This window comes from Syngnathoides biaculeatus, chromosome 7, assembly GCF_019802595.1.
Source record: "Syngnathoides biaculeatus isolate LvHL_M chromosome 7, ASM1980259v1, whole genome shotgun sequence".
Taxonomy (NCBI): Eukaryota; Metazoa; Chordata; class Actinopteri; order Syngnathiformes; family Syngnathidae; genus Syngnathoides; species Syngnathoides biaculeatus.
Genome location: NC_084646.1, coordinates 8,665,289 through 8,690,860, shown reverse-complemented (window position 1 = coordinate 8,690,860; position 25,572 = coordinate 8,665,289). Strand labels below are relative to the sequence as shown.

At 42.8% G+C, this 25,572-nt stretch overlaps 1 protein-coding gene across 1 annotated transcript in view; it reads left to right on the top strand.

Moving 5' to 3' along the window:
- Nucleotides 1-23,313, top strand: part of atp10a (ATPase phospholipid transporting 10A) — a 34,179-nt gene extending 10,866 nt beyond the window's left edge. Inside the window, exons 7-22 of the mRNA XM_061825562.1 lie at nt 51-181; nt 2,844-3,096; nt 3,309-3,526; nt 3,829-4,023; nt 5,048-5,621; nt 10,224-10,327; nt 11,772-11,898; nt 12,706-12,890; nt 13,800-14,142; nt 14,767-14,843; nt 18,776-18,901; nt 18,990-19,190; nt 19,653-19,733; nt 19,816-19,920; nt 20,468-20,655; nt 21,902-23,313. Coding sequence (XP_061681546.1) covers nt 51-181; nt 2,844-3,096; nt 3,309-3,526; nt 3,829-4,023; nt 5,048-5,621; nt 10,224-10,327; nt 11,772-11,898; nt 12,706-12,890; nt 13,800-14,142; nt 14,767-14,843; nt 18,776-18,901; nt 18,990-19,190; nt 19,653-19,733; nt 19,816-19,920; nt 20,468-20,655; nt 21,902-22,181 — 3,188 coding nt within the window. The 3' untranslated portion in view covers nt 22,182-23,313. The remainder of the gene's footprint in view (nt 1-50; nt 182-2,843; nt 3,097-3,308; nt 3,527-3,828; nt 4,024-5,047; nt 5,622-10,223; nt 10,328-11,771; nt 11,899-12,705; nt 12,891-13,799; nt 14,143-14,766; nt 14,844-18,775; nt 18,902-18,989; nt 19,191-19,652; nt 19,734-19,815; nt 19,921-20,467; nt 20,656-21,901) is intronic.
- Nucleotides 23,314-25,572: the final 2,259 nt, after the last annotated feature.

Genomic DNA, 25,572 nt, shown 5'->3' with positions numbered 1-25,572 from the left:
CTACCACAAATGCAAATACAGTATGCGATGTTATGCTCTTCTTACTGCAGGTCACGGGCTGTGGGTGTTCCAGTATGGAGATAAGAGGCCCGTTTTTGACGTCCTCAGTCCGGAGGGTAAAGACTTGTCGCCCATCTTGTCGGCCGTCTACCTCTTCCTCACCATGATTATCGTCTTCCAGGTACGAAACACCGACCTTACCGTTTGTTCTCATGTGACTAGCATACCGAGGCTAGTGAGAATGAGAAGCTAACGCAGCAGTTCAATCAACCCAAGTGATAAGCATGTATCAGCTAACCAGTTAGCAGCCAGATCACGAGCAGTTAATGCAAAGGACTGAAAAATACGACATCAGTCACAGAAAACCCAAATCAAAATCCATTTTTTTCTATACACAGCTGGTCAATATCTGTACGGGTATGCCGGCTAACCAGTTGGCAACTAGCTAAAAACCGGTGGACTGTACTATAAAACAAAAAGAGCCACATCAGTACAGTGATGCCTCGGTTCTCTTTGAACGTCCCCGTTTTCGAACAAATCTGTTTTTGAATGAAAACTTCCAGATTTTTTTTGCTTCGGTTTTTGAACAAAACTCGATATTTGAACATCCCCGACAAAACCCAGAAAAAACATATTGCGGGCGGCCAGAACAACTGATCTACGACGCTCTTGGTTGTGAATTCCCACGCCGCCGAAAAAACCCGGAAATAACATAATGCCCGCGACGCAAGCAGCTGACAACACCCACGACGCGCTTTATTGTCTATTCGAACACCCACTGAAGAAACCCGGAAATAACATTGTGCGCGACGCAAGCAGTTGACCCACCCACGACGTGTTTTGTTATTGCCAATTTGAACGTCCCCCCAAAAGGGAAAAAAAAAAAACAAAAACGTTATTCTGTCTAATGCAGCCTCACTACACAGACGTGTCCCGGTACTGACTGGTGTTTTTCTTCTTATCAAGGACTACCGTATCCCGTACCCTCAATCATGGCTCCAAAGAAAGCAAGTCGCTTATTTAAAGTTATTCTGCTCTTTTGTTCATAAAAAAGTTTACAAGGCTGGAGGCCGAGTCGCTACAGATATGGCAATGCACTCCCAGCCTAGCGTACTCTACTACTAAAGCATACACTTCAAGCAAAATATTATTATCTTTCTTAAATTATTTTATTATATAGAGTATTTAAACTATGAATGTATTTCTACTATGTTTATTGTCAGGAAAACCTAAAAAAATGCTTTAAAAAGCTAATTTTTTTTCAGACTTGAACGGATTATTTCTTTTTCCATTCATTGTAATGAGAAACATCGATTCGGTTTTCGAACAAATCACTTCTCGAACCGTTTTCTGGAACGGATTCCGGTCGAGAACCGAGGCATCACTGTACTTTTTTTTCAGAAAAAAACAGGTAATTATCAGTCCCTGCTGGGAGTCCAATGAAGCCAAGTTGATAAGCATTTGCCAGCCAACCATTCAGGAATTAGCTAGCTCGCACTTTGTTGTCAAATAGTACAAACAGATGGTTCTGATGTTTCTGGATACCGTACTGTCAGGTTGTATTGGTTTATTCCTTTTTTGTCTGTTTGCTGACACGCCAACCAAACCCAAAAAATGTCACCCCGTGGTGGTCAGATTCAAAGTTTGGGTTTCTGTGTACAAACAAATATTTGTGGATGGGGATTTACCCCCACACCCACACTGACATTTTTTTCATGTACTTTGTGACAACACATGACTTTTTGTTGACATTCCAAATACAGAAACTGTTCTTAGAGGCCTTCACGTTAACAGCAGTTGCTAAGTGGTGATGTTTACCTAACAATTTGTATGCCGCATTTAGCTTAGCATCTATAGCATAGCATTATGTTTTATGCTATTTGTGTTTTTATGCTGGTTGCCTTTCCATTAGCCATTTCTGTTTTTAGCTTTTTAGACGTTGTTCTTTTGCTATTGTAGCTGTTCTGGCGGCACGGTGGCCAAGTGGTTAGCACCTCCATCTGCCTCAACAGTTCTGAGAAACCGGTTTTAAATCTGACCTCGCCTGTGTGGAGTTTGCATATTATCCCCGTTTTTCTCTGGGAACTCAGGTTTCCTCCCACATCCCTAAAACCTGCATGGTAGAATATTTGAAGAATCTAAATTTCCTGTTCGTGTGGATGTGAATGGTTGGTTGTTTATATGTGCGCTGTGATTGGCTGGCAACCAGTTCAGGGTGTTCCCTTCCTCTCGCCCGAAGATAACTGTGACACTAGTGAGGATAACCGGCACAAAAAAATGGATGTCTAGCTGAATGTAGCTCTTTTGCCATAGTGTCTAGCCATCTTTTACATTTTTACATCGCCATTGTTTTAAATCAACTGTTTAGCTCTTTAGCCATAGCACTTAGCCTGTTTTTAACCCTTCAGCCATAAATATTTGGCGATTATTATACTGGTCAGCCATTGCTTTCTGGTAACTACTGTAGCGCTTTTAGCCGGAGCTTTTTGCTATTTGTTTTATTCAGCTGCATTGTTTTGGTAACTTTTGTAGCTCTTTATTCACAGCTTTCAGCCAACTCTTTTGCCTCTTTAACCACAGTTTTAGCCCACTTTTTTTTTTTTTTGCGCTTTTGGAATAGCATTAAATCTACTCTTTTGGTTCTTTAGCCAGAACTTTTCAGTAGTTAAGTCACTGATTTTTGCTAACTGTAACTTTTAGCCATAGCGTTTAGGCACCTTTTTTGTTCTTTAGCTTTGGCTTTTAGCCAGCTCTTGTAGCTCTTTTTTAATGTTATCTTATTTTATTTTTCCAGCTCTTTAGCCTTAGCTTTTTGACAATAAACCTCCTCATCACCCCCCCAGGTGCTGATCCCCATCTCGTTGTTCGTGTCCATCGAGATTGTGAAGATCTCCCAAGTGTACTTCATCCACCAGGACGCCGAGCTATACGACGAGGAGAGCGACTCCCACCTTCAGTGCCGCGCCCTAAACATCACCGAGGACCTCGGGCAGATGCAGTACATCTTCTCCGACAAGACGGGCACGCTCACGGACAACAAGATGGTGTTCCGACGATGCACTGTCGCGGGCGTGGAGTACTCTCACGACGCCAACGGTGAGAGCAACACACCGAGACAACACAGTGTACTTCATTATGTTTTATTTACATTTATATCAGATTTTTAAAAAAAAAAAATCATTGAATCCATTAACCCCCTTTTCTCAATCGTCATCCTTTGGTGCCATGACAGTTCTTGCCACCTCAAAGAAGGTGTGATGCCACGGTCTTCATGATTTGTGCTGTTGTGCGTCTGCGTTGTCATCCAGCAAGAAGACTGGCCATGTACCAGGAGGTGGACTCTGAGGAGGAGGACTGCATGTCTCACGCTGGGACCCTGCCCAGGCGAGACAGCGCGGGCAGCCACCACAGCGTCAAGGTGGTGCTGCGCTCCCACAGCACCAAATCCCACCGCAGGACGGGCAGCAGGGCTGAGGCCAAGAGGGCCAGCATCCTGTCCAAGCACACGGCCTTCAGCAGCCCTATGGTCCGTGCGTGCACCAGCCTCCATTGTCTTTCAGTTTCCTCCACCGGCCTAAACTGTCTTCAAGTCTGTTTGTCCCTGACTTTCCTCCATATTTTGTCCCTGAGCGTCTGTCCATTACTGTCTCCCGTTCCTGAGCATTCATCCGCTAATGTTTCCTCCACCGTCCACTGTCCCTCGACCTCAACTCTCTGACCGCTCTTTTTCTCCCTTGTCGTTCAATCGCCATCTTTTATGTCGCCCTCCACTCTTCTCCCGGGTCACCTGCTTTGTCACTCACTGACCACCGTCCCTCTGCGCCCCAGGAGAAGGACGTCACGCCCGACCCTCAGCTGATGAGCAAAGTCAACGAATGCGGCAGTCAGATGGACTTCATGCGCTTCCACAGCCAGTCCATGTCCCAGCTGCCCTCCGACCTCAACGACATCATGGATTTCTTCGTCGCCCTGACCCTCTGCAACACTGTGGTGGTGTCCTCCCCGGACCAACCCCGGCAAAAGGTAACCTCGGCAGAAGTGCAGCGTTTTTTTCCACTTTGGCCTTTGTTTGGTCCTCACCGTCCTCCATTGTCTTCCACAACACTTGACAGGCTGCCAATTTGTTTTTGTCACGGACGTAAGAGGATGTGGAGAAACTTTTTTTTTTTTTCTAATGTACAAAAGAAAGAAATACCAAACAACTGCAGTACTGTGCATTGCATTGCATTGATTGGATTTTTCTGAATAACATGCAAGATGTGTCCATATTTTGATGAAGGAAGCATGTTATTTCAACCTACCGTGTTTTCTCTCCCTCTCCTTTGTTTGATGTGCTTTCGACTGCTCTCAGTTGTGTATCCGTGTTTTGTTTTTACATGGGTGTGGCTGTCCCGGCCAGAAGTGATATCCTATCCTCCCCACAGCGTGAAATGCCTTGCTTGTCTCGCCATCTCATCACAAATTCTTAATATTTTGAGGAAATATCAACCGCATGCTTTTGTTTGCTTGCGCCGTCCTTTTTTATGCCACTGTGATTGTTCACTGCTTTGTTAGCATGCCCTTGTGGCTTCACCTGAATGATTTATAGGTTCAAGATGCATGTATGTGATAAGTCTGGATGCCAGGAGGCCGCATGGTCGGTCACTGGGCTCCGCTATTGTACTGCGCCGCCTCGAGGGGCGAAAGGGACCAGTAAAAAGGGAAAAGGTTATATGCAAATGCTGTTTGGCATTAACAGGATAAAAAAAAAAAGGCCGTTTTGTTCTCTATTTTCACCAAAAAAAAAAAAAAAAACCTGAGTGGATGATGCCCTAAAACACAGTACCCATGGAGCCCTACCTGAAATTGAACAGTAAGTCCACCATTTTAGTTTGAAACAACTATTTGTCACTCATCAGTGCTCCCTCAGTAGCCATTTTGTGGCGTATGCCAGGCCTCCTGTTGGAATTTGCACGATTGAACTCTTTAACCTGGAAAGACGGGCAAAGCTAAACGCCATCTAATATGGCTGGAGCATGATATTGATTGTCGATTGTGTGTCCTTCAGGTCCGAATGAGGTTCGAGCTCAAGTCCCCAGTCAAGACCATCGAAGACTTCATCAGGCGGTTCACGCCGAGCCGCCTGACCTCGGGCTCCAACAGCAGCAGCTCATCCAGCCTCGCCACCAACCGCTCCTCCAACAAAGGCTGCTCGAGCTTGCTGTCCTCCCCTTCCGCCGAGAGCACCCTCACCAAGCTGGAGGAGGAGGCGGCGGCGGCGGTGGCGGCGGCGGCGGCGTCAGCGCACGCCTTCAGCCCCGCCCCGCCCGCCTATGACGGTAAAGCGAGGAACCCCGAGGGCGCGGACCTACGCTACGAGGCCGAGTCTCCGGACGAGGCGGCGCTGGTGTACGCCGCCAGGGCCTACAAGTGCTCCCTCGTCGGGCGACTCCCGGACCAGGTGGCTGTGGACCTCCCTCACCTGGGCAAGCTGAACTTTGAGTTGCTTCACACTTTGGGATTCGACTCCACCAGGAAACGCATGTCTGTGGTGGTGAAGCACCCGCTCACGAACCAGATCACTGTCTACACCAAAGGTGCTGACTCTGTCATCATGGATCTCATCAAATCCCCCAACGCAGGTAGGATTAACTCATTTTTTTTGAGTTATTTTCTGTAGGATAGCTACATTGATGGATGCAGTTGCTCTTTCACAGTCATCCGTTTGCAAGTATAGCAAGTGTAGGTTCTCTCTTACATCATGATGTATGTATTTATGCCCTTGACGTATCCCACAATGCGTCTTCAAAAGTACTAACCAACTAATTGTCTTTAGAAAAATAATGCGATCAAGCCCCGCAAATTTGCCTTTTCACAAATATTTGTGGGGGAACGTTGTATCAGGTACACTTCATTTTTGTTTGTAGTCCAAAGCCGTTTCTCCTATCGAAATATTGCTTCAATGCCATCTTGCGGCATCGTAATGGATAGGTTTCCGATGACATCATCACATTCCCAGGGTTCCCTTTTTCTACGATGTCATAACTCTTAGACCATCCATCCAGCCATCCATTTTCTTTGCCGCTTATCCTCACCAGGGTCGTGGGGAGTGCTGTAGCTTATCCCAGCTGTCAGTGGGCAAGGGGCGGGGTACACCCTTGAACTGGTTGCCAGCCAATCGCAGGGCACATGGAGACAAATAGCCGCGCTCACAACCACACCTAGGGGCAATTTAGAGTGTCCAGTTAATAACTCTTAGACCAATTGTATAACGATAGAAAAAAAACATCAAACTTCACCTATCACCTGTGTTCTTTGACCTCTATGACACACAAGATGGCGGCAGTCGCAAGGAATGACGGGTAATTGGAAACCTATAAATATGTAGAGGTGAAGTGTGGAGCGTCCTTTAATACGCCATAATCCTGTCTAATTTAAAAAGTGCCCTGCTCCCGTCTTGTGGCATTCTTAAGCAATTTCTCACTATTTGCGGACGTCTTGGTCCCTATCCTTTGCAAATAAAAATAGGAAATGGATAAAAATCAGTAGGGGGGGGCAATGAGAAGAATGGGGTGGGGGTTGACTGCTTTTAATGAATTAATGAAAGTATAGTGATCAATCTCAAGTCTGAACAAATTGAAGGTTGCCCATCTTCCTGTAATACATTGTTCCCATCTTTATTTTTTTTTTTAAACAGCTATACGTGTACTACATTTTGGGTTGACTATTGGTGTTCACCCTCACACAGTGTGCTCAGTTATTACTGGAAAGGGCGCCTCTTAAACCCCCGAGGACAAACGCGTTCACCTTTTGAGCAGTTCTGCAGCGCTGCATTTATTTACGGTGCACAACAGAGTGCTGTTCTTCATTGACAGGTCATGTTAGCAATACCAGCAGTTGTAGTATGCGACTTTACTGTGTTTTGTGTGGAAATGTTTGCCTTCTGCAGGGTCTTTGTTGTTGTAGCACTCCATCCTCCTTACCCACCCCTAAGACTTGGTGGCACACCCAAAGCCTTTCCACTAAAGTTATGTAAGAGTTTAAAAAAAAAATAAAAAAAAAATTGGAAGGCGGGGGAACAGGAAAGCGGGAAAAATATGAAAAAGAAATTTAAAAACAAGAAAGAAACTGAGAGGGGAAGAAGGAAAGGATAAATGTTTAGTTGGAATACAAAAACATCCCCCTACAGTAAGGAGGGATATATTAAAAAAATTACTTCAAAAGAAAAACATGAGGAACAAAGGAAATATAATTGACAAAAAGTTCAAAAGGAGCTACATAACTTAAATATGGAATCAAGTAATCTAAACATAGATTTTTTTTTTCTTGTGAAAAAGAGTCAAATGAATCAATAATTGAATAAAGAAGTACCAAAAAATGTGAAATTTAAAAGCAACCAAATGAAATCAATGAAAGAAAAAAGGAAAAATTAAAGAAACATGTTTAATAAAGAGAGAAATAAAAGAAAAAAGTAGAAGCAAAATTATGTGCTTTGTGGTTTTTTGAGTGTACCGTTCCAGCACAGCTTAATGCGTACCTTGTAGAAGTAGCGTCAAGAACAAAAAAGGGCAACTTTTTTTTTTTTTTTTTTTTGAAAAATGGAGAAAAAAATAGTGAAAAAAGATCCAGGTCCTAAGTTTGTGTACATGTGCAAAAAGAAAAAAGGGGTTAATCAATGATAGAAGAAAAAACAAAAATACCAAATGAATGATTAAATCAGTGAAAGAATAAAGGTAAAAGTGACATGGAAAAAAGGAAAAAAAATAATAGGAAAGAGAACAGAGGGAATAAGAACTAGGAAATGATTTCATATACGTGACAACTCAAGGCGTTCCAACTAAAATCACGTGAGACATTTTTAAAGCGTGCCATTCCAAGACAACTCAGTGCTTACCTTGAAACTATTTAAAAAAACACACACACACACAAAAAGTCACAATCTACTTTTACAGTTTATCCCCCCTCTATGATTTCAAATCATTGTTCCTTTTATCGTCCTATTGGGCATGTTTTTTATTCCAGGCATACAAAAAAAGACCTCGCACACAGTTGCACAGAACACTTGGCCACTCGCCAGCATGCCATTTGACAATCACTGGCAAACACGCAGGTGTTATAATGCGATATGAAAGTACTGATATTGCAAGCAGGGAGCCATGAATCACAAACCCGTCCAGTAAAAAAGGCAACCAATAAAAGTCTTTATTCCCACGATAAACAGGGCACATGGAAACAAACAACCAGTCGCAGTCACGATCACACCTCAGGGCAATTTTGAGTCTCCGATGAATGCATGTTTTTGGGGTGTGGGAGGAAACCGGAGTGGCCGGAGAAAACCTACCCAGGGGCCGGGATTTGAACCCTGAAGCTGACGCTCTAACCAGTTGTATTGTAGTATTTGTGACTTGAAACGTGGAGGGCGTGCGTCTGCTGGTCAGCGACTTGTGCTTCAGTGAATTAGAGTGCAGCTGGCTGTTGTTGGCGAAGGTTAGCTGTTGGCTGCTGAGCTCGGGGTAAGAAGGGGAACATTAATGACGAGTGGTTTGGAAGGTTGCTCCAGCACAGACCAGAAAATATCAGATGCTGAGGCCACTCTTAGCAGGCTTGTTGTCATGGTGAAGCAGCCACGAGTTGTCCTGCCACCAACTCTCGCCGATTCTCAGAAAGAATCCCGGTCCTGGAACTTTACTGACACACCCCGTTCGTCATGCTTTAATTGTGCTTTATGTGGAATAAGGTCTCAGTTACATCATTTTCCACTTGGGCAAAAGCCCGGGGGCGCCCCCCCCCCCGTCCCGTTTCCAGAGGTTATCCCATCATCCACCAACCCCCTCCCGGTCAGGAGCCCTTAATGCGATGCACTACACTGACTGCTGTGTTTTAACGTCGGGCGTCGGCAACCAATGAGAAGACGGAGCCAGTCCGCGATCCTGGCCCAGCGGTGGCTTCATAATGGCTTCATTCACACGACAGGAGAGTTGTTCGCTGTCACTGTGCCGACGCTTGCCAAGGGTGCACCGTGACGTCACACCTGCGAATCACTGAACTACCTTTCAAAACTATGTTCATTCTTCTTCTTTTGCCTCTTAAGTGGGTGAAATGCATGTTCTATATGGTTTAAGTCTAGAGATTGGCTTGACTTCCTTTTCTCTGTTTTGGCTGTCTGTTTTAAATTATGGCTGCAAATGTCAATTTTAGTCATATTGCGCTTTAAGATCAACCGCAGCTGAAATGAAATGCTGCACAGAAATTGGTATAGAACATGACAATATCGGACAACATAATTTAGAAAGAATTACATCATTACAACAAAAATAAATTGAGACCAATTCTACTTTGGTGTCTTATCTCAAACAGTGTTCAAAGCTAAAATAATACCTGCACCTGCATTTTTGTATCATTATTGTTGTTTAATAATATTAAATTATTTTTTTATGCAATGATTCTATTAATTGATAAAATGATCAGTGGAGTAATTGGTCCTAAAAATATGTGATAGCCCCAAACAAGTTTTTAAGTGGTTTTTGGGGTTTGGATCTGGAGAGATGGACTTGTCTTTCCTTTCCTTTTTTTTTTTTTTTTTTTTTTTTTTTTTTTTTTTGCCCCAGTGCTGTTTTGGAAATATGTCTTGAAAACTCTCCCAATCAGTTTCTGGCTGTGTCTTTCTTTGATGAGGTCTGCAAAATATTTGCAGACTACTGACCAAATTTCCAATTTCATAGATGGTCTTGTATGAACACTTATTATGTCCCAAGCTTTATCCTTTCCATCTCTCTGGTTAATAACGGTAACGAAGAGTATGCTAATCCCTCTTAAAATGGCTGACATCTTATGAGTGCCCGCAAGCTGTGGTGTTATTACATTAGCGCCTGGCAATTGGGCTTGTTTTTTTTGGCCGGGAGACACAAGACCACCGATCTTGTGCAGCTCCCCACTGAGAAAACGCACATTATTGGATCATATTTAAAGCGTTCAGATTGCGACTGAAAGGGAAACAACAGCGGCGGGCTGATTTTTGCGATCAAGAACCACATTTGATTACATGAGAGGACTGTCGTTAATGCTAACGGGCGATCGGCACGCTTTGCCGAGCCCAGAGTTCCATTACAGCGCGGTTGGCGTTTGAGGTGTGAACACAGATGGCGTTGGTGAACGTCCAAACGCGGCACCGACGTGTCGAGCCCCCCCTGCCAAACTCATCGGCGTCTTTCTTCTCTTCCTGTTCTGCCCCGCGGGTTTCCAAGGTAACGCCAAGGGAAAACGCCAGAAAAAGATCATCTACAGGACGCAGAACTACCTGAACCAGTACGCCGCCGATGGCCTCCGCACGCTTTGCATCGCCAAAAAGGTAAATTCCACTCCGGTGTTAAATGTGGCGGCAGATGATGGCGCCTGTCCAATGTGGTGGCGTTCTTGGTGACTCACTCGCCCTCAATCTGTGCCACTTTCCCTCTCGCATGGCTGATTTACGTCCGTGCAAAAACGCCGTGGCTGTCAATCATGTCTATGCAAAGTTATGACAGCATTTATTGGATATCCAACTTGAACTCCATGTTCTAGTATGCTCTTTGTCCTGACTACAAAGACAAATGCAGTACACTAGTACAATAAGTAGGGCACACTATCGAATGACTACGTTGCGATAGTAATGAACCCCCCCAGCCCACCCTCCAACTTGTGGCACTTTTGGCCTACTTTTACATTTTTACAGGTAACTGTAAATGTGCAGGTACAACTGCACCAATTAGTAGGCATGTCACAAAATACCGTGTTTTCCACACTATAAGGCGCACCGAAGAGCTTTTAATTTTCTCAAAAGGTGACAAGTGCGCCTTATAATCAGGTGCGCCTTATATATGGATGAATATGGATGCATAATGTATCCCCAACCTCTATTGTAGTGTCTATTCTATTCGCCTTATATTGCGGTGCGCCTTATATATGGAAAAAGTTTTGAAATAGGCCGGTCATTGAAGGTGCGCCTTATAATGCGGTGCGCCTTATAGTGCGGAAAATAGGGTCGTAGTTAGTGATTTGTAGGTAGTTTTGCCTCACTCATAGCATGCAGTTGTCCTGCTGTTTTGCCAAAATGGTCCTCCTAGTTTGCAGAGTTGCGGAAGCCACTAGTGGAAAAACTTTACTAGTAAGACACAGTTAGCTTAGTACTGCGCTGGGCTGTTCATATTTGAAACTCAGCTGGATATCAAGTCTATTGAATAAATGCTCAAACACCTTCTTCTGTACTAGTACACTCTCTGTCCTCACTAGTTAGGAGTGATTTAAAAAGGTTCACAAGTTAATAATTAAATAAATAAACATAATTACAAACCCATTTGAAAAACTCGTGAACATATACACTTCTATTTAACATCTAGCTCTTTACACTTGCCCAACCAGTAGCCAAAACTGCGCACTAGTTCACCTCTGTGCACTTCTCGTACTACTTGTTGTGTCTGTTAACCTGCGGAATATTATGTCACTAGTCACTTCTTCTGCATGGTACGAAACTGAACATTTTTCCAGTCTAGCAGTGTAACTCGTGCAACGTCGTAGTTTACTAGTAAAGTTAAATTGTGTACTAGTATGCCATAAGTGTCACTAGTTGTAAAAAATACATTACTAGTAAGAGTTGTTCTACTCGTGCTTGAAAATGTCTTACTAATGAGGAGAAAGTGTGTACTAGTATATGACACTTAATCTGGATCTGGATTAAAAACGCATTCTTTCCGCCGCCTTTTATTTGCGCTAATTCGCACCCATCAAATTCTTTGCTCTCATTGGGCCGTTGGCAGGCTCTGAGCAAGGAGGAGTACGCCTGCTGGCTGCAGCGCCACCTGGAGGCCGAGACGGCCATCCAGGGACGCGACGAGCTGCTGTTCGAGTCGGCCCTGCGTCTGGAGACCAACCTTCAGCTCCTCGGTAAACTCTTGTGCAAAATGGAGGACGTATTCACTTATGTTGCTCGTTGCGGGCCCGGCGTTAACCAATTACATCCCTGATCCCGCCCGACACCTCCTAGATGGGTGACTTTAAGAATTCATGGTGGGCTTCAAAAATTGTATTGAACGATATGTATTTTCATGAAACAAATACAATCCATCCATGAGAAACACAGGAGGATAATAAATGAACCCTACACATTTGATTTCCATCCATCTATCCATCGATTTTGGTAGCCGCTTATCCTCACAAGGGTCGCGGGCGTGCTGGAGCATATCCCAGCCAACTTCGGGCCAAAGGCGGTCAGTCAGTCAGTCGCAGAGCACCAACAAATAAAATTTAATACATTAAAACTACAGTCATTTAAAAAAAAAGGCAATAAATAAGTAAAACACCACTTTATAAATCCATACCATAAATAAAAATTTGATTATACACGTTATCAAATGGTTACAGATTCTATTAAAATATTAAAAATGCTTGGTCACGAAATAAATGACTTTTCAATGGGTTCAATCAAGATACTATTTCACAATTGAATTAATGATTGGACAAATTTAGATTTTCACCAATTCTTAACTTTTTCTTACTTGTTTTATTTTATATTAATTATGCCCCCCCCCCCACTCCACAAAATGTATAATTCACCACGATTTATTTTAGTGTATAGTAGGCCTATAGTTTAAACGTATATTATTTATACATGCCCAAAAAATACAAACCATTTTTGAAAATGTTTTGTTACATAATATTCCAAATATATATAAACAAAAATTTGACTCGTAGGCGCGACGGGAATTGAGGACCGGCTGCAGGACGGCGTGCCCGAAACCATCGACGCCCTGCGGAAGGCCGGCCTGCAGATCTGGGTGCTGACGGGCGACAAGCAGGAAACGGCCGTCAACATCGCGTACGCTTGCAAACTGCTGGACCCTGAAGAGGAGATCCTGACTCTCAATGCGGACTCCATGGTGAGATGCGGATTAGGTCCCTTTTGGGGTGTGGGATCTCGGCAAAGTCTGTTCTGCGATAACTCAATGAAGAGATCAACAAAAGAACATGAAAAGAAAGATCTAAACATAAATAGTTAAGTCACAAAAACTGAAGGCGATATACAAAAGCAAATACGCAAAATGACGCACAAATAAAAGAAGCAGACAACATAGAAAAGTAGGTCACAAAAACATGATGGAACTATTCAAAAGTAAGCCACAAAATCTGACAATAATTAAAAATTGACACTAAAAGAAAGTCACCCAAAGAAATAAACATCCAATGGAAAAAAAGTTACAAAAATGGCAAGCATCAAAACGAATCAACTAAAATTGAGCAATTTAAAAAAAAAAAAAGCAAGCCAGAAAAAAACACAGACAAAAATGAAAAAAATGAAGACAAAATGACATTAAAAGCAGTCTCTCAAAACAAAATCCTAAAAATGAAGGCACAAAAAGCATCACAGAAATTCTGGAAAATGTGACCAAAAAAACAACTGTATTTCAGAAAAATGAAGGATGCTTTCTTTTTTTCAATTACTCCAATCCTTTTCTTTTTGTCATGACGTATTTTCTTTATTTTTTTTTTTTTCATTTGTGACGTTAACTTTTTGTGACTCAATTTTTGTTGTTGGTTTTTTTTTGCCAGTGTGTTTGTGACTTCATTTTTTTATGTTTGCTTTGTTGTTGTTTCATTAATGTATCTTTATTTATATATATATATATATATATATATATATATATATATATATATATACACACACACACACTGTCTCTGTTTAGTCAGGGCTATTTTATTTTTATTTTTTTAAATAAGTGAAGCACCTGCGTTCCAGATGTGAATCTGAGGTCTTTTCATCCTGCCCGTGCCCGTCTGCGTTAAACCAGGAGGCGTGTTCCCTGCTCCTCGAGGAGAGTTTACACTACATCCAGGCCAAATTCCTGTGCGGCCCGGCCAAGGCCTTCCACGCCGACTTGGCCGCCTCGCACATTTATCCGTCTCCTCCCCCTCACCCGCCCTGGTCGTCCTCCCACGCCGCCGTGCACCGGCTCGGCCTGGTCATCGACGGCCGCACCCTGGCTTACGCCCTGGACCGGAGCCTGGAGGACAAGTTCTTGGCGGTGGCGCGCAGCTGCCGCTCGGTGCTGTGCTGCCGATCCACACCGCTGCAGAAGAGCATGGTGGTCAAGCTGGTGCGAAACAAGCTCAAAGTCATGACGCTGGCCATAGGTGAGCAGATATGCGAAAGCCCTCTGATTGCATTTTTTCCATATCATTCATACCCGTATTAAGGACCATATTCTACTGCGCGCTTTGTCCTCACTAGTAGGCAAAGGTGCTACTCAAATACTGTTACTTCAATATGTATTAAGATCAGTAAAGTAGGCGGATCAGCTGGTAAAGCGTTGGCCTCACAGTTCTGAGGTCGCCTGTGTGGAGTTTGCATGTTCTCCCTGTGCCTCCGTGGCTTTTCTCCAGGTGGGCACTCCGGTTTCCTCCCACATCCCAAAAACATGCAACATTAATTGGACACCCTAAATTGCCCGTAGGTGCGATTGTGAGTTTGGCTGTTTTGTCTCGACGTGCCCTGCGATTGGCTGGCGACCAGTTCAGGGTGTACCCCGCCTCCTGCCCGTTGACAGCTGGGATAGGCTCCGGCACTCCCCGCGACCCTTGTGAGGATAAGCGGCAAAGAAAATGGATGGATGGATCAGTAAAGTAAAACAAAAAACTGAAAACACAGGTAACAACTTCAAAAGTCAAGTCAAAAATGCAACTTAAAAAATTAAATCAACTTAAAAAATGTAATTATTAAAAATGTTTTTTATTTTTATTTTTATTTTTTTTTATTAGGCGACGGAGCCAACGATGTCAGTATGATCCAGGTAGCTGACGTCGGGGTGGGCATTTCGGGACAAGAAGGCATGCAGGTACTGTACTGTACCTCTTTGTGTTTATTTCTCCTGTACAAGGCAGCTGTGGCTGTTCATAAATGCCAAATAATATTCGCATGAATCATAAGACGTACGAAGCCTAGAGCATGTGATCGTTAGTTCTGTGGACTTTATTTTTTTTTTTTTCCACTCCTTGTTGTTAATTTGTATCGTTCATGCCGGTTGCCTTCGTTAAAACCCATTTACTACTGTGGGCGATTTATATTTTCCCACCGGGATCCGAGTACAAGATGAAGATTAGGGGATGAATCTCTGCTTGTCATGTTGATTAGAAAGGAACAAAATGCTGACGTGTTGGAAGTCGAATACGTTTTTGGCACCTCGCGCTATGCGTGTGTGTACGGTGCTAACAGAGGTAGTCGAATGTGTGCGGCCCGATCATGAGAAAGGAAGGAGTAAATGATGAATATAATAAAAAAAAAAAAAAAAAAGAAGCCAGGTTGAACCTTTTAGTGAGATGGCGTCACTCATCGTGGGTTCTTAGCAATGTTCCCTCGAGGCTGCGCACTTGCCGCGCAGATGAAAAGAGATCCAGCGCAGTGAGCAACAGCCTGACGTCTATCTTTTTTATTATTATTTTTTTAATCACGGCATCACACTGCCTCTCACAACCAGCTGCTGACAGGCCACACACTCCACTTCCTAGTTTACCTGACTCCGCCCCCTCCGCTCCTAAAGGGCTAATTACAATTGGTGTGTAATCTTAAAATTCCACCTTGGCACAGCCTGAATCGAGGATGAAAAGCACAGACGATACGGTGCCCAAAAAGCTAATTCTGTATTTTAAATATAGGAGGCAACATAACATTAACCCTAAAATTGTTTGAGAGCATCATTCAGCTTTCAACATGCATTGCGAAAGATATTCTGCAAGCAATACTTCAGTTTTACACGAAGAAAAACAGACGGGGATGTCATTGTGGGTTAAAAAAATAATAAATCAAACAAAGTTGCAAGCGACATTTCAAATTTACAGTTCATGGTTGGCATGGTTTGGTTAGCAATGTATTTTTTTTTTTGTTTGTTTGTTGACCTTTTCTCTGTAAGTTTGCAAAAAACACCAAATTGTTCTTAAAAATGTTCTGATGGGAATGTAATCTGAACCTTTTAATGAGCCATGTAACTTCAATGGATGACACCGTTTGAGCACATTGCGTACGTCTGACGTTGCTCACAGTGGTCAAAGGGGGCGCTCACGGGCTTAACGTGTTTGCTCAGACGCGTCAAAAATTAGAGGGAACATTGGTTCTTAGCCGTATTTCTTGTTTTTTTTTTTTTTTTAATTTGATGTGTCATAAAAGCAAAGATCATCAGCATCAAAGAAACTGTGCTGCTTGATGTTTTGTGTCCTCCCCTCGCCACCCTGGCAAAAAAAGCTCAGAAAGTGGTATTTCTGATGAAACCAAGCCATGCTCTACCGCAGAACAGAAAAACGTTTTCTTCTGGTGAAAGGAATTTCTTTCTAGATTGTTTGGATTGTCACAGAATGCAATATTCATATCAGTTCAAAATCTGCTTCGAAAACGGCTGGCGGGGATTGACTTAACTTGCAAGCAACTGTCGCATTAATCACGTCAAGTACACTCCACCAGAGAACGTGATCGGAGTAGCGGTGCGTCCTTTATTTCTTTTTCCGACGATTTCTAGTGTTCCCGTTTATTTCCGTTGTGGACGGTCGCAGAGGTCATCAAAAACCGACGAGCAGTTTCCATCTTTCCTAATGCGGTGGAAGGAGGGATTTTAATGAGCGTTAACGTGTTTTACAAACCTGGCGGTCGGTCAGTCTTTTTATGCGCCGCGCTCGTTTAGCGGCGTCCACATTCATGCTAATGTCGCACGGAGGTCACGGCCCTGCTTAGCATCCAACCAATCATCATCAAGTCACCATCGCCCTCCCCCCAGGTGATCTTGCATAGTAATGACGGGGCCTCCCAATTAACTCGCGGGCGGAGCACATCTATTAAAGACTGCCATCTGTAATGGGGGGGCAGATTAATGACCATTATCAAAGGAGCGCTTAAAGGGGACAGCACTCGCTCCCACGTGTGCTGAGATGCGCGTTTCGCTCACTGCTGCCACACGACGGACGGCCTTCCGGACGTCGCTCGTTAGAGATCAGCAGAAAGCCCGCAGGGCGATGCTACGCTAGCGCTTGACCACGTCACCCCGGGGTTAGCGCCGCCAATTGAAGTGCAAGTCTTAAAGCCTGCCTCGCCTAAGGGAGGTGTTGGAAGCAGCCATAGTTTCAAACTGCAATATAGTGGGGGGGTTCAGTAATATTTTGCAAAGTAAAGGATACGTAAGACGAAAACAGTGATGCGGTGTGTTTTTGTTGTGACGTGAACAAAATTTCACACTGTCTTGCGGCACAGATCTCAGATCACTTCACAACAAACAGCAGTTTACCGTATCGTGAATAATCCCCCCCCCCATTTTTTTTTTCCGATCTATTCATTGCTACTCCTAGTTGAGGTTTTCTGCCAAAGAAAACATAAAACAAAGAATTTCACATGGTGTTTTAAAACGACCTCATAGCTTTACTTGAAATCAAGTTCAAGTAAATTTATTGTCAGATGTGTTACATATAACATAGCTGAAATAGCATTTTGCTCAGACCTGCAGTGTGATAATAGACTAAAGAGTTAAAAAGAAATGACTAAAATAAACTGGTCCGTCTAAAAAATATCTACATTGTCCGTTATATTATAGACCAATGTGGTCAATCTGGCTAATTTGACAAGAACTGCAATTCCTGTATACAGTACACATAGAAGTGTAGTATTGACATTCTGAGCAAGAATGTACACGGTTGAGTATTATGGACCGTGTATTATATTATAGACAGTTCATCCATCGTCATTTTAGCTTAATGTTAACAATGCAAAACACCATAGACGGGCTAATGAAAAGCATCAGTGTTGCAGTGTTAACATCATTGAACAAATGATGTTTGAACACAAATGGGTAAACAACACACGTAGACAGCCTGACAATACATACACGCATGCATACATTTATTCCTTGGTGAGAAATGACTACCGTAATTCCCGGCCTACAGAGCGCACCTATGTTATAAGCCTCACCCAGTACATTTGTAAAGGAAATACCATTTGGTACATATATAGGCCGCAGCCGTGTAAAAGCTGCAAATGCCCACATTGAAACCGACATTGAAACACGAGATATTTACAAAGAAAGATGGTACACAGAGAGATTAACGCTATCGCCGCCGCGCTAACAGGGCCGATTTTAAAAAAAAAAACATACTGGTAAAAATCACTGAGACACGGCAGTCACTTCCTCGGCACATATATTCCACCGGTCTCGCACTTACCTTTTCCGCTCGGGTGCCCCCCCTTGCGGCCGTTAGAAAAAAATGCACAAATTAGCCGCATCACCGCATAAACCGCAGGGTTGAAAGCGTGTGGAAAAAAGTTGAGGTTTATAGGCCGGAAATTACGGTAATATAACCACATCATAATGAGTCAGTTTTTCAACTTTTCTTTGTGTCTCTCTCTCTGGCTAAGGCATGCACACCATTTTCTCATTTTTGGTTTCATCCAAGAATTTTAATGTCGGTGCGTCTTAAAAAAAAAAAAAGTCAAGTCATGAAGCATTGTCAGTGGCAAATTTGATTTGGCCAACTTCCACCTTTATGTGCACTTTGCGGATTGCTTTTTTTCTGCCAGCTCCTTTCCAATTTGCACCGCAGCAATTTGTGTTAATGCACTCGGGTCGGCCCTGCTGGTTTTAGTCCACATTTTGCAATCGCAGACTGATTCATCCCCTTTGCGTGCGCGATTCTCAAAGTTCCAAATTGGAGTTCTTGTAGGCTGAAATGGGCAAATGTAAAGCGATGCCATCGAAGTTTGCCGTTGACCAAGCGCGCCGTTGTTGCTGTCTCGCAGGCGGTGATGGCCAGCGACTTCGCCCTGCCGCGTTTCCGCTACCTCCAGAAGCTGCTGCTGGTGCACGGACACTGGTGCTACTCGCGCCTGGCCAACATGATCCTCTACTTCCTCTACAAGAACGCCGTACGTGGCCGTCACCGCTCCCGAAATGCTTTGTTTGAACTGAAAAAAACACGACTATTTGTTTTTTGTTTTTTTTCTTTTCCCGTAGATGTTCGTGGCGCTCATCTTCTGGTATCAGTTCTACTGCGGCTTCTCGGGCTCGGCCATGATCGACCAGTGGTACCTGATCTTCTTCAACTTGATGTTCTCCGCCTTCCCGCAACTCGTCACCGGCACGCTGGACAAGGCCGTGTCGGCCGAGACGCTGCAGCGACTACCTCAGCTTTACGTCAACGGACAGAACTCGGAGGTGGACGCGCGCTTCTCGTTTTTTTTTTTTTTTTTTTTTTTTCCCCTCCTTTCAAATTCAATTTTAGGGGAAACTCAAATTTAAAAAAAAAACTCAGTCCTTTAAGCCAATTTAAGTTAGTACCATGAATTTTGGTACAAAAATAGAAAAGAAAATGGCCACTTGAGGCATGAGGGTTGAATTCACTAAGAGTGTTCAAACAATGTCCAGCGACGCAACGAGTCCACTTGAGGTTGGGCCTGTCCTTTACGTCACTTCCTGCTCCTTCTCGAAAACAAATCCCTCGAGAGGATTTTCATGGCGGGAGTTGCAAAAAGCTGTATTCGTCAAAATCACGTTTTGTGGTGGGGAAAAAAAAACGCACGGGTCCATGTCGGCTGCCGTTTTTTCACTAATAACATACTAAATATGCATTTCATGACAGTGGCCATTTATGACGGGCGCTCTTTTTGCCTTTCAAAGGAATACAAGCCATACATGTTCTGGATGAACATGATCGACGCCTTCTACCAAAGCCTCGTCTGCTTCTTCATTCCCTACTTCGTGAGTGCCCCCCACCGTCCTCGGCGCCTTCTGTCCGTCGTCCCGGTTCCCGGCGTTCTAACGCGCTTTTCCACCCCCGCAGGCCTACTCCGACTCGGACGTGGACCTGTTTACATGGGGGACCCCCGTCACCACCATCGCCGTCTTCACCATTCTGCTGCACTTGGGGGTGGAGACCAAAACCTGGGTGAAAAACCTCAGTCCTGAAGATTTTTTCAAAAAGAAAAACATTTTAATGCATGAACTACAAAAGCTTTTCGTCAAATTCAATCCAATTTTTAGATCAGGCTGGTCTTTTTTTTCTTTCTTATTTTTTTTTTTTTTTCTGCAAATGCTCGCAGCAAGGCGGCACGGTGGGTCACCTGGAACGCGTTGGCCTCACAGTTCTGAGGTCCCGGGTTCAATCCCGGACCCGCTTGTGTGGAGTTGGCATGTTCTCCCCGTGCCTGCGTGGGTTTCCTTCGGGCACTCCGGTTTCCTCCCGCATCCCTAAAACCATGCACCATTAATTGGACACTAAATTGCCCCGAGGTTCGATTGTGAGCGCTACTGTTTGTCTCAATGTGCCCTGCGATTGACTGGCGAAGAGTTCAGGTTGTAGCCCGCCTCCTGCCCGTTGACAGCTGGGATAGGCTCCGGCAATCCTGTGATCCTTGTGAGGATAGGCAGCAAAGAAAATGGCTGAACGCTTGCAGCACGCATACCTGATGTCGATGCAATGCCTCTGGTTCCAGACGTGGGTGAACTGGGTGTCGATCTGCTTCAGCGTGGCTCTCTTCTTCACGGTGGCGCTGTGCTACAACGCCTCCTGCCCCACCTGCTACTCGCCCTCCAACCCCTACTGGACCATGCAGAGGCTGCTGCAGGACCCGGCCTTCTACCTGCTCTGCCTCATCACGCCGGTGGCCGCGCTGCTGCCCAGGTACGTGCCCGTGATTTCGAAGGCTAATAGTCATATTGAATAATGATAATAATAACATATAAATACAAAACAGGATCAAAGACGACGTCAGGTAATCAAACTTTTCCCAAGAGTAATCAAACAAAAACTCATGCAAGCACACGGTAGCACAGTAGGTATACGTGTTTCGACATGTTCCTAAAAATTAACATCCAGTCCGTGTTCCTTGTACATTTTTCAAGGAATCTGAATCCTAAATTGCTCATAAAATCGGTTTTAAAGGGTAATTCCGGTCGTTTGGATTAACAATGTATCCAATGAGTCATGCAATATATACCGTACCTTGAAAATGTGATGTTAATGCTCTCATTTAATAATTGAGAAGGTTTTTATCGGCAATTATGAATTTTCATGGGTGCCGCCATTTTGGTGAGTCACATGACCTACAGTATGTGGGCGGATGTGACATAACGGGCGCGCAAACAAAGAAATCAGCGTGCGTCTTCACATGCGTTACCACCACAATCGGACACAGCAAAATGCCTTACTGTATGGCTAAATTTTGCCATAATTTGGATAGAAATAATCCATGAAATGTGGAAAAACGTCAACAAAATGCTGCAAAAAAAAAAGTTACGATAGATGTTACTGTACAATGTCAATTTTATCTCAAATTGCAATGATTAATTTTTTTTTTAAAGAAAAGTCATGCATTGCCAGAAAATGGTCAATTACAACATTATAGTTGTTAATTTTATTCATAAATTTATCAAGTAGGAAATTACTAATCAAAAATTGTCAGAATGGACTTTCATGATTTATTTGTCCGTTTTACTAGAGTCTTAAAGTGCTAGAAAAGTCATAAATTGTACCGATAAAGTTGTAAGGTTTCAAAAAAAAAAAAAACACCAACACTAAGGATAGAATCATAATTAATGTTAAAAAAAAAAAAATGCATCCATATGTGCCTTTTAAAATCTGCGCCGTGCTCCTTGTGAGTGTTCTCATTGTGTATTTACCTTTGGCTTCTTGTCACGTTCCAAAAAAACGTCTGAAAGTGCCACTTTGTAGAGTTTCTCAGTACAAAGTCATAAAATGCTCTTGTTTACAAACATTATGAAATGGTTTATTACAAGAATAGAATCACGCTTGAATGTGAAAATTGCCATCCAAACGTTACCGAGCTGTTAATGGGTGTCTTCATGTGTGTACTTTGTTGTGTTGTTGCTGATTTGTATGTGTGTGTGTGTGTGTGTGTGTGGTGCAGATATTTCTACCGGGCGTGTCAAGGCACCATCTTTCCCAGCCCGGTCCAAGTGGGCCGGCAGTTGGACCGGCTCAACGCCAAAGACCCCCTGGGGAACATCCTGAGCTTGAGCAGGATCCGGGCGGGGGCGGGGCCCGACCCCGAGGCCAAATCCTCCGCGGCTCCCTTCCCCAAAGAATCGGAGCGCCCCGACGCCAGTCTGTCGGTCCGGATCCACCTCCCCCCCGACGGGGGCGTCCACTACACCAAGAACTCCCAGGACGGACTCGACGTCGGCTGAAGTGCCACGCCTCTCCCGCTCCTTTTCCAATTTGCACGTTTTATTATTCAATTTTTTTTTTCCAAAGAGCTTCTTTTATAAAGGATGCAAATAGGTACTTTTTTTATGCTAACGTTATTTGGGAGTCGGAAGAAGAACTCTGTGTTCTTTTTACCTGCCAGGAAAGCTTCATTTTCCACAGATGCAGCATCTCATTACTGTCCGGGATATTTTTTCTTTTTTCTTCTTCTTTTTTTTTTTTTTTTTTAAACATCCAAAGTGCTTTGACGCAACAGCGGCCTTGGTTGTGTCTTGCGAAAAGGACTTTTTTTTTTTTTTTTTTTTTTCCCCAGCACAGAGTGACCTCAGTTCACTGTGGAATGTTTAGTGGGACACTCACGAGAAAAAAGAAAAAAAAAAACACTCAGATGATGAGAGGAAAAAAAAGTCAGAAAAGTTGATTTTAAAAGAAAGTGGTAGAATGAAATGACCAAAGTTACGTTACAAGAAAAAGTCATAAAAAGGAATAGATTTGTATTTTATCAACAAAACTCAAGTTGCCAGAAAAGTTCAGGTTTTATTACTAAAGGTTTTAATTGTTAAGAATTGTTGTGAACCTGACCCAAAAAGTTGGAAATTGCAAAAATCATAATCCACAAAAAGTCAAATTCAAACAAGTAAGAGTTGCAGAAAAAGCTGTAAATTACGTGTAACAATCTAGTGCACAGGTGTCAAACTCAAGGCCCGGGGGCCAGATCTGGCCCACCGCATGATTTTACGTGGCCCGCGGAGGCAAATCATGTGTATCAACTTCTGTGATTTTTTTTTTTTTTTTTTTGTTCAAATCTGGACCAAAATTTCAAATTGTCCAATCATAAAATATAATGTAGAAATATTACAAGCATTTTTGTGTTACCAGACAACAATAGTTGGGAAAGCCCATTACACTTGATTTCTGATTCCAAAACGACTTCATAAATTTCACGTGTAAATATGATGAGGCGGTTAAAAATTTTTGTTTCACTGCCATAACGGCCCTTTGAGGGAAACCGGTAGTACAATGTGGCCCGTGACAAAAATGAGTTTGACACCCCTGATCTAGCGGGTTACCGAGAAATGGGGGGGGGGGGGGGGCATAAATTAGTCGTGAATTTCTACAAAGAATAAAAAACCTCAAATTGCTAGAAAAGTTAAATTAAAATCATAAAAGATTTGAACCCTGCAAAAATTCCGAGATTCCATTTAAGTCAAATTCCAAAAATAAAGTTGCATTCTTTTAATGTCGTGGGGGTTTTTAATAAAGTTGAGTTATAATCTTAAACTGTTGAGTCACATGAAAAAAATCACAAGTTTTAGATCAAAAGACAAATTACAAAATTAAAAATGCAGGGTTTGAAACAAGGTTGTAAATTCCAACTCTTCATTTAAATGAAGCTATTTTTTAAACTAAATTTGAAAGTACAAGAAAAAAAATCATAAATTATTCTTATTATTTTTTTACTCAAAAGAGAAATTACAAAATTAAAAATGCAGGGTTTGAAGCAAAGCTGTAAATTCCAACTCTTGGTTCAAATAAAGCTATTTTTTTAAACTACATTTGTAAGTTACAAGAAAACGCTTTAAATAAAAAGGAAATGCCAAAAATAATGAAAATATTTTAGATTACAAGGGAACATTTGAAGAATTATATGCGGTAGTTTCAATTTTATCTCCCACACAAACAAATATTCATGCTGGTAATATTTCGCTGAATCCCAACTTTTCTGACTTTGGTGTCGTCGTGTTATTTTATTTTATTTTTTACGATTTTTTAAAATTTTCGTTTTGCCGGCGCTCATCGTCGCACTGGTGCATTCATGAGACCATTTTGCCGGACTGCCCGCGAATTTCTTAACATTCCGACGACAATCGAGCTCCGGCCGGCGGGGCTGACGCTGACGCTCACGACGTCTCATTGTGTTTTAGCAGTGTTAACCAAAGATTGCCTCAAAGTGTCCCCCGGCTGCATTTTCTCATCTTCTTTCATATCCAAACGAGTTGGGGTTCGACGTTAAATCCGTCGTTTTGCAAAATGGAAAAAAAAAAGAACATTCCGGAACGTTAAGCTCGTAACCGTTTTACTTGAAGGTCCTGAAACAGTTTAAAAAAAAAATAATAATAATTATGTATGCTTGCGTTCAGCTGGAAAGAAAGAAACAATGTTTTAAAAGCACTTTGACATTTTCGGACGTCCCAAATTTTCCGTTTGGTTCCTGTGAAGAAGCGACGCACGCCGTCGTTGCTGAAACATCATCCATCGTTCATGTTGTATTTTCCGCATATGTGCCTTAACACTGGATAATAAATGTTGTCGTTCCCCATTGGAAGCTGTAACAACGGTTTGGGATTTTGTTTCTCCTCCAACTCGGATGTTGATCCCGTGCATCATTTCCAAGTTATTTCGTGAATTTTCAAAATTGGAAACTTTTTTTGGTGGGCGCCAATTTTGGCTGTCGGTACAAAGTACAAAAAGCGATACATCTATGACTTGTACCCCCAAATGCAGCGTTTTGTACGCGACGGCGAGACGAGGTTTTGGGTGTCGGGCAGGAGCCAAGTTTAGCCTGTGTTGTTCCAGAGAGTTTTTGCTGGATAAATACTTGCATTAGAAAGTCCTGAAAATGAGTACTTTTGGTCAAATGAAATAACAAATGCTACATTTTATATCACAAATTTGAATATATCTATATCATATATAAAGGGAAAAAATTTGTTTAAAATTGTAAATACTTTGAAACCTTTTGACATAGTTTTTCATTCTATCACACTTGTACTAACGCTTGTACCTTTTTTTTTTTCAAATGCAAAATTTTTCTACTATTGTGACCATTTTGAATAATCTTTTTTTAGAGGTGAAGTACAAATATAAGATGTTTGCACAAGTGTCCACACCCTCTTAAACTGTGGGTTGCAGCCGTAATATGAAATAATACAGATTGAAACTCATATTAAGTGGGAGTCAGCACAAAAACGTGCCCCCATTTGAAGAGATTCCGATAACGCCAAATAACCTTTCTGCCTTTTTTTTTATTTTTTGAAGGTTTTATGCTAACATTGGCTGCCATTTTGAGCCCTGTCCACCTTACCTTTCCTACGTGCTATGGGTCCACAGAAGCCAAGGTTGAAAATTATGGCAATAATTCCAAAAGGTATGTTTTTCATTTTTACCGTTTTTTTTTTTATTTTATTTTTTTATCTTGTAATTGGCAGCCAGGCTCGTCCATATCACGCAATGTCCTCTTTAAACAACGACAACAGCAAACCTTGACACGCGGGAGATTGACTCGCACTCGCATAAAGCCATCCTGCTGTTGCCTAGCGACCGGCCGACACCATTCTCTCTTTCTCTGGCCTTCAGTAGATGCTAAGAAAG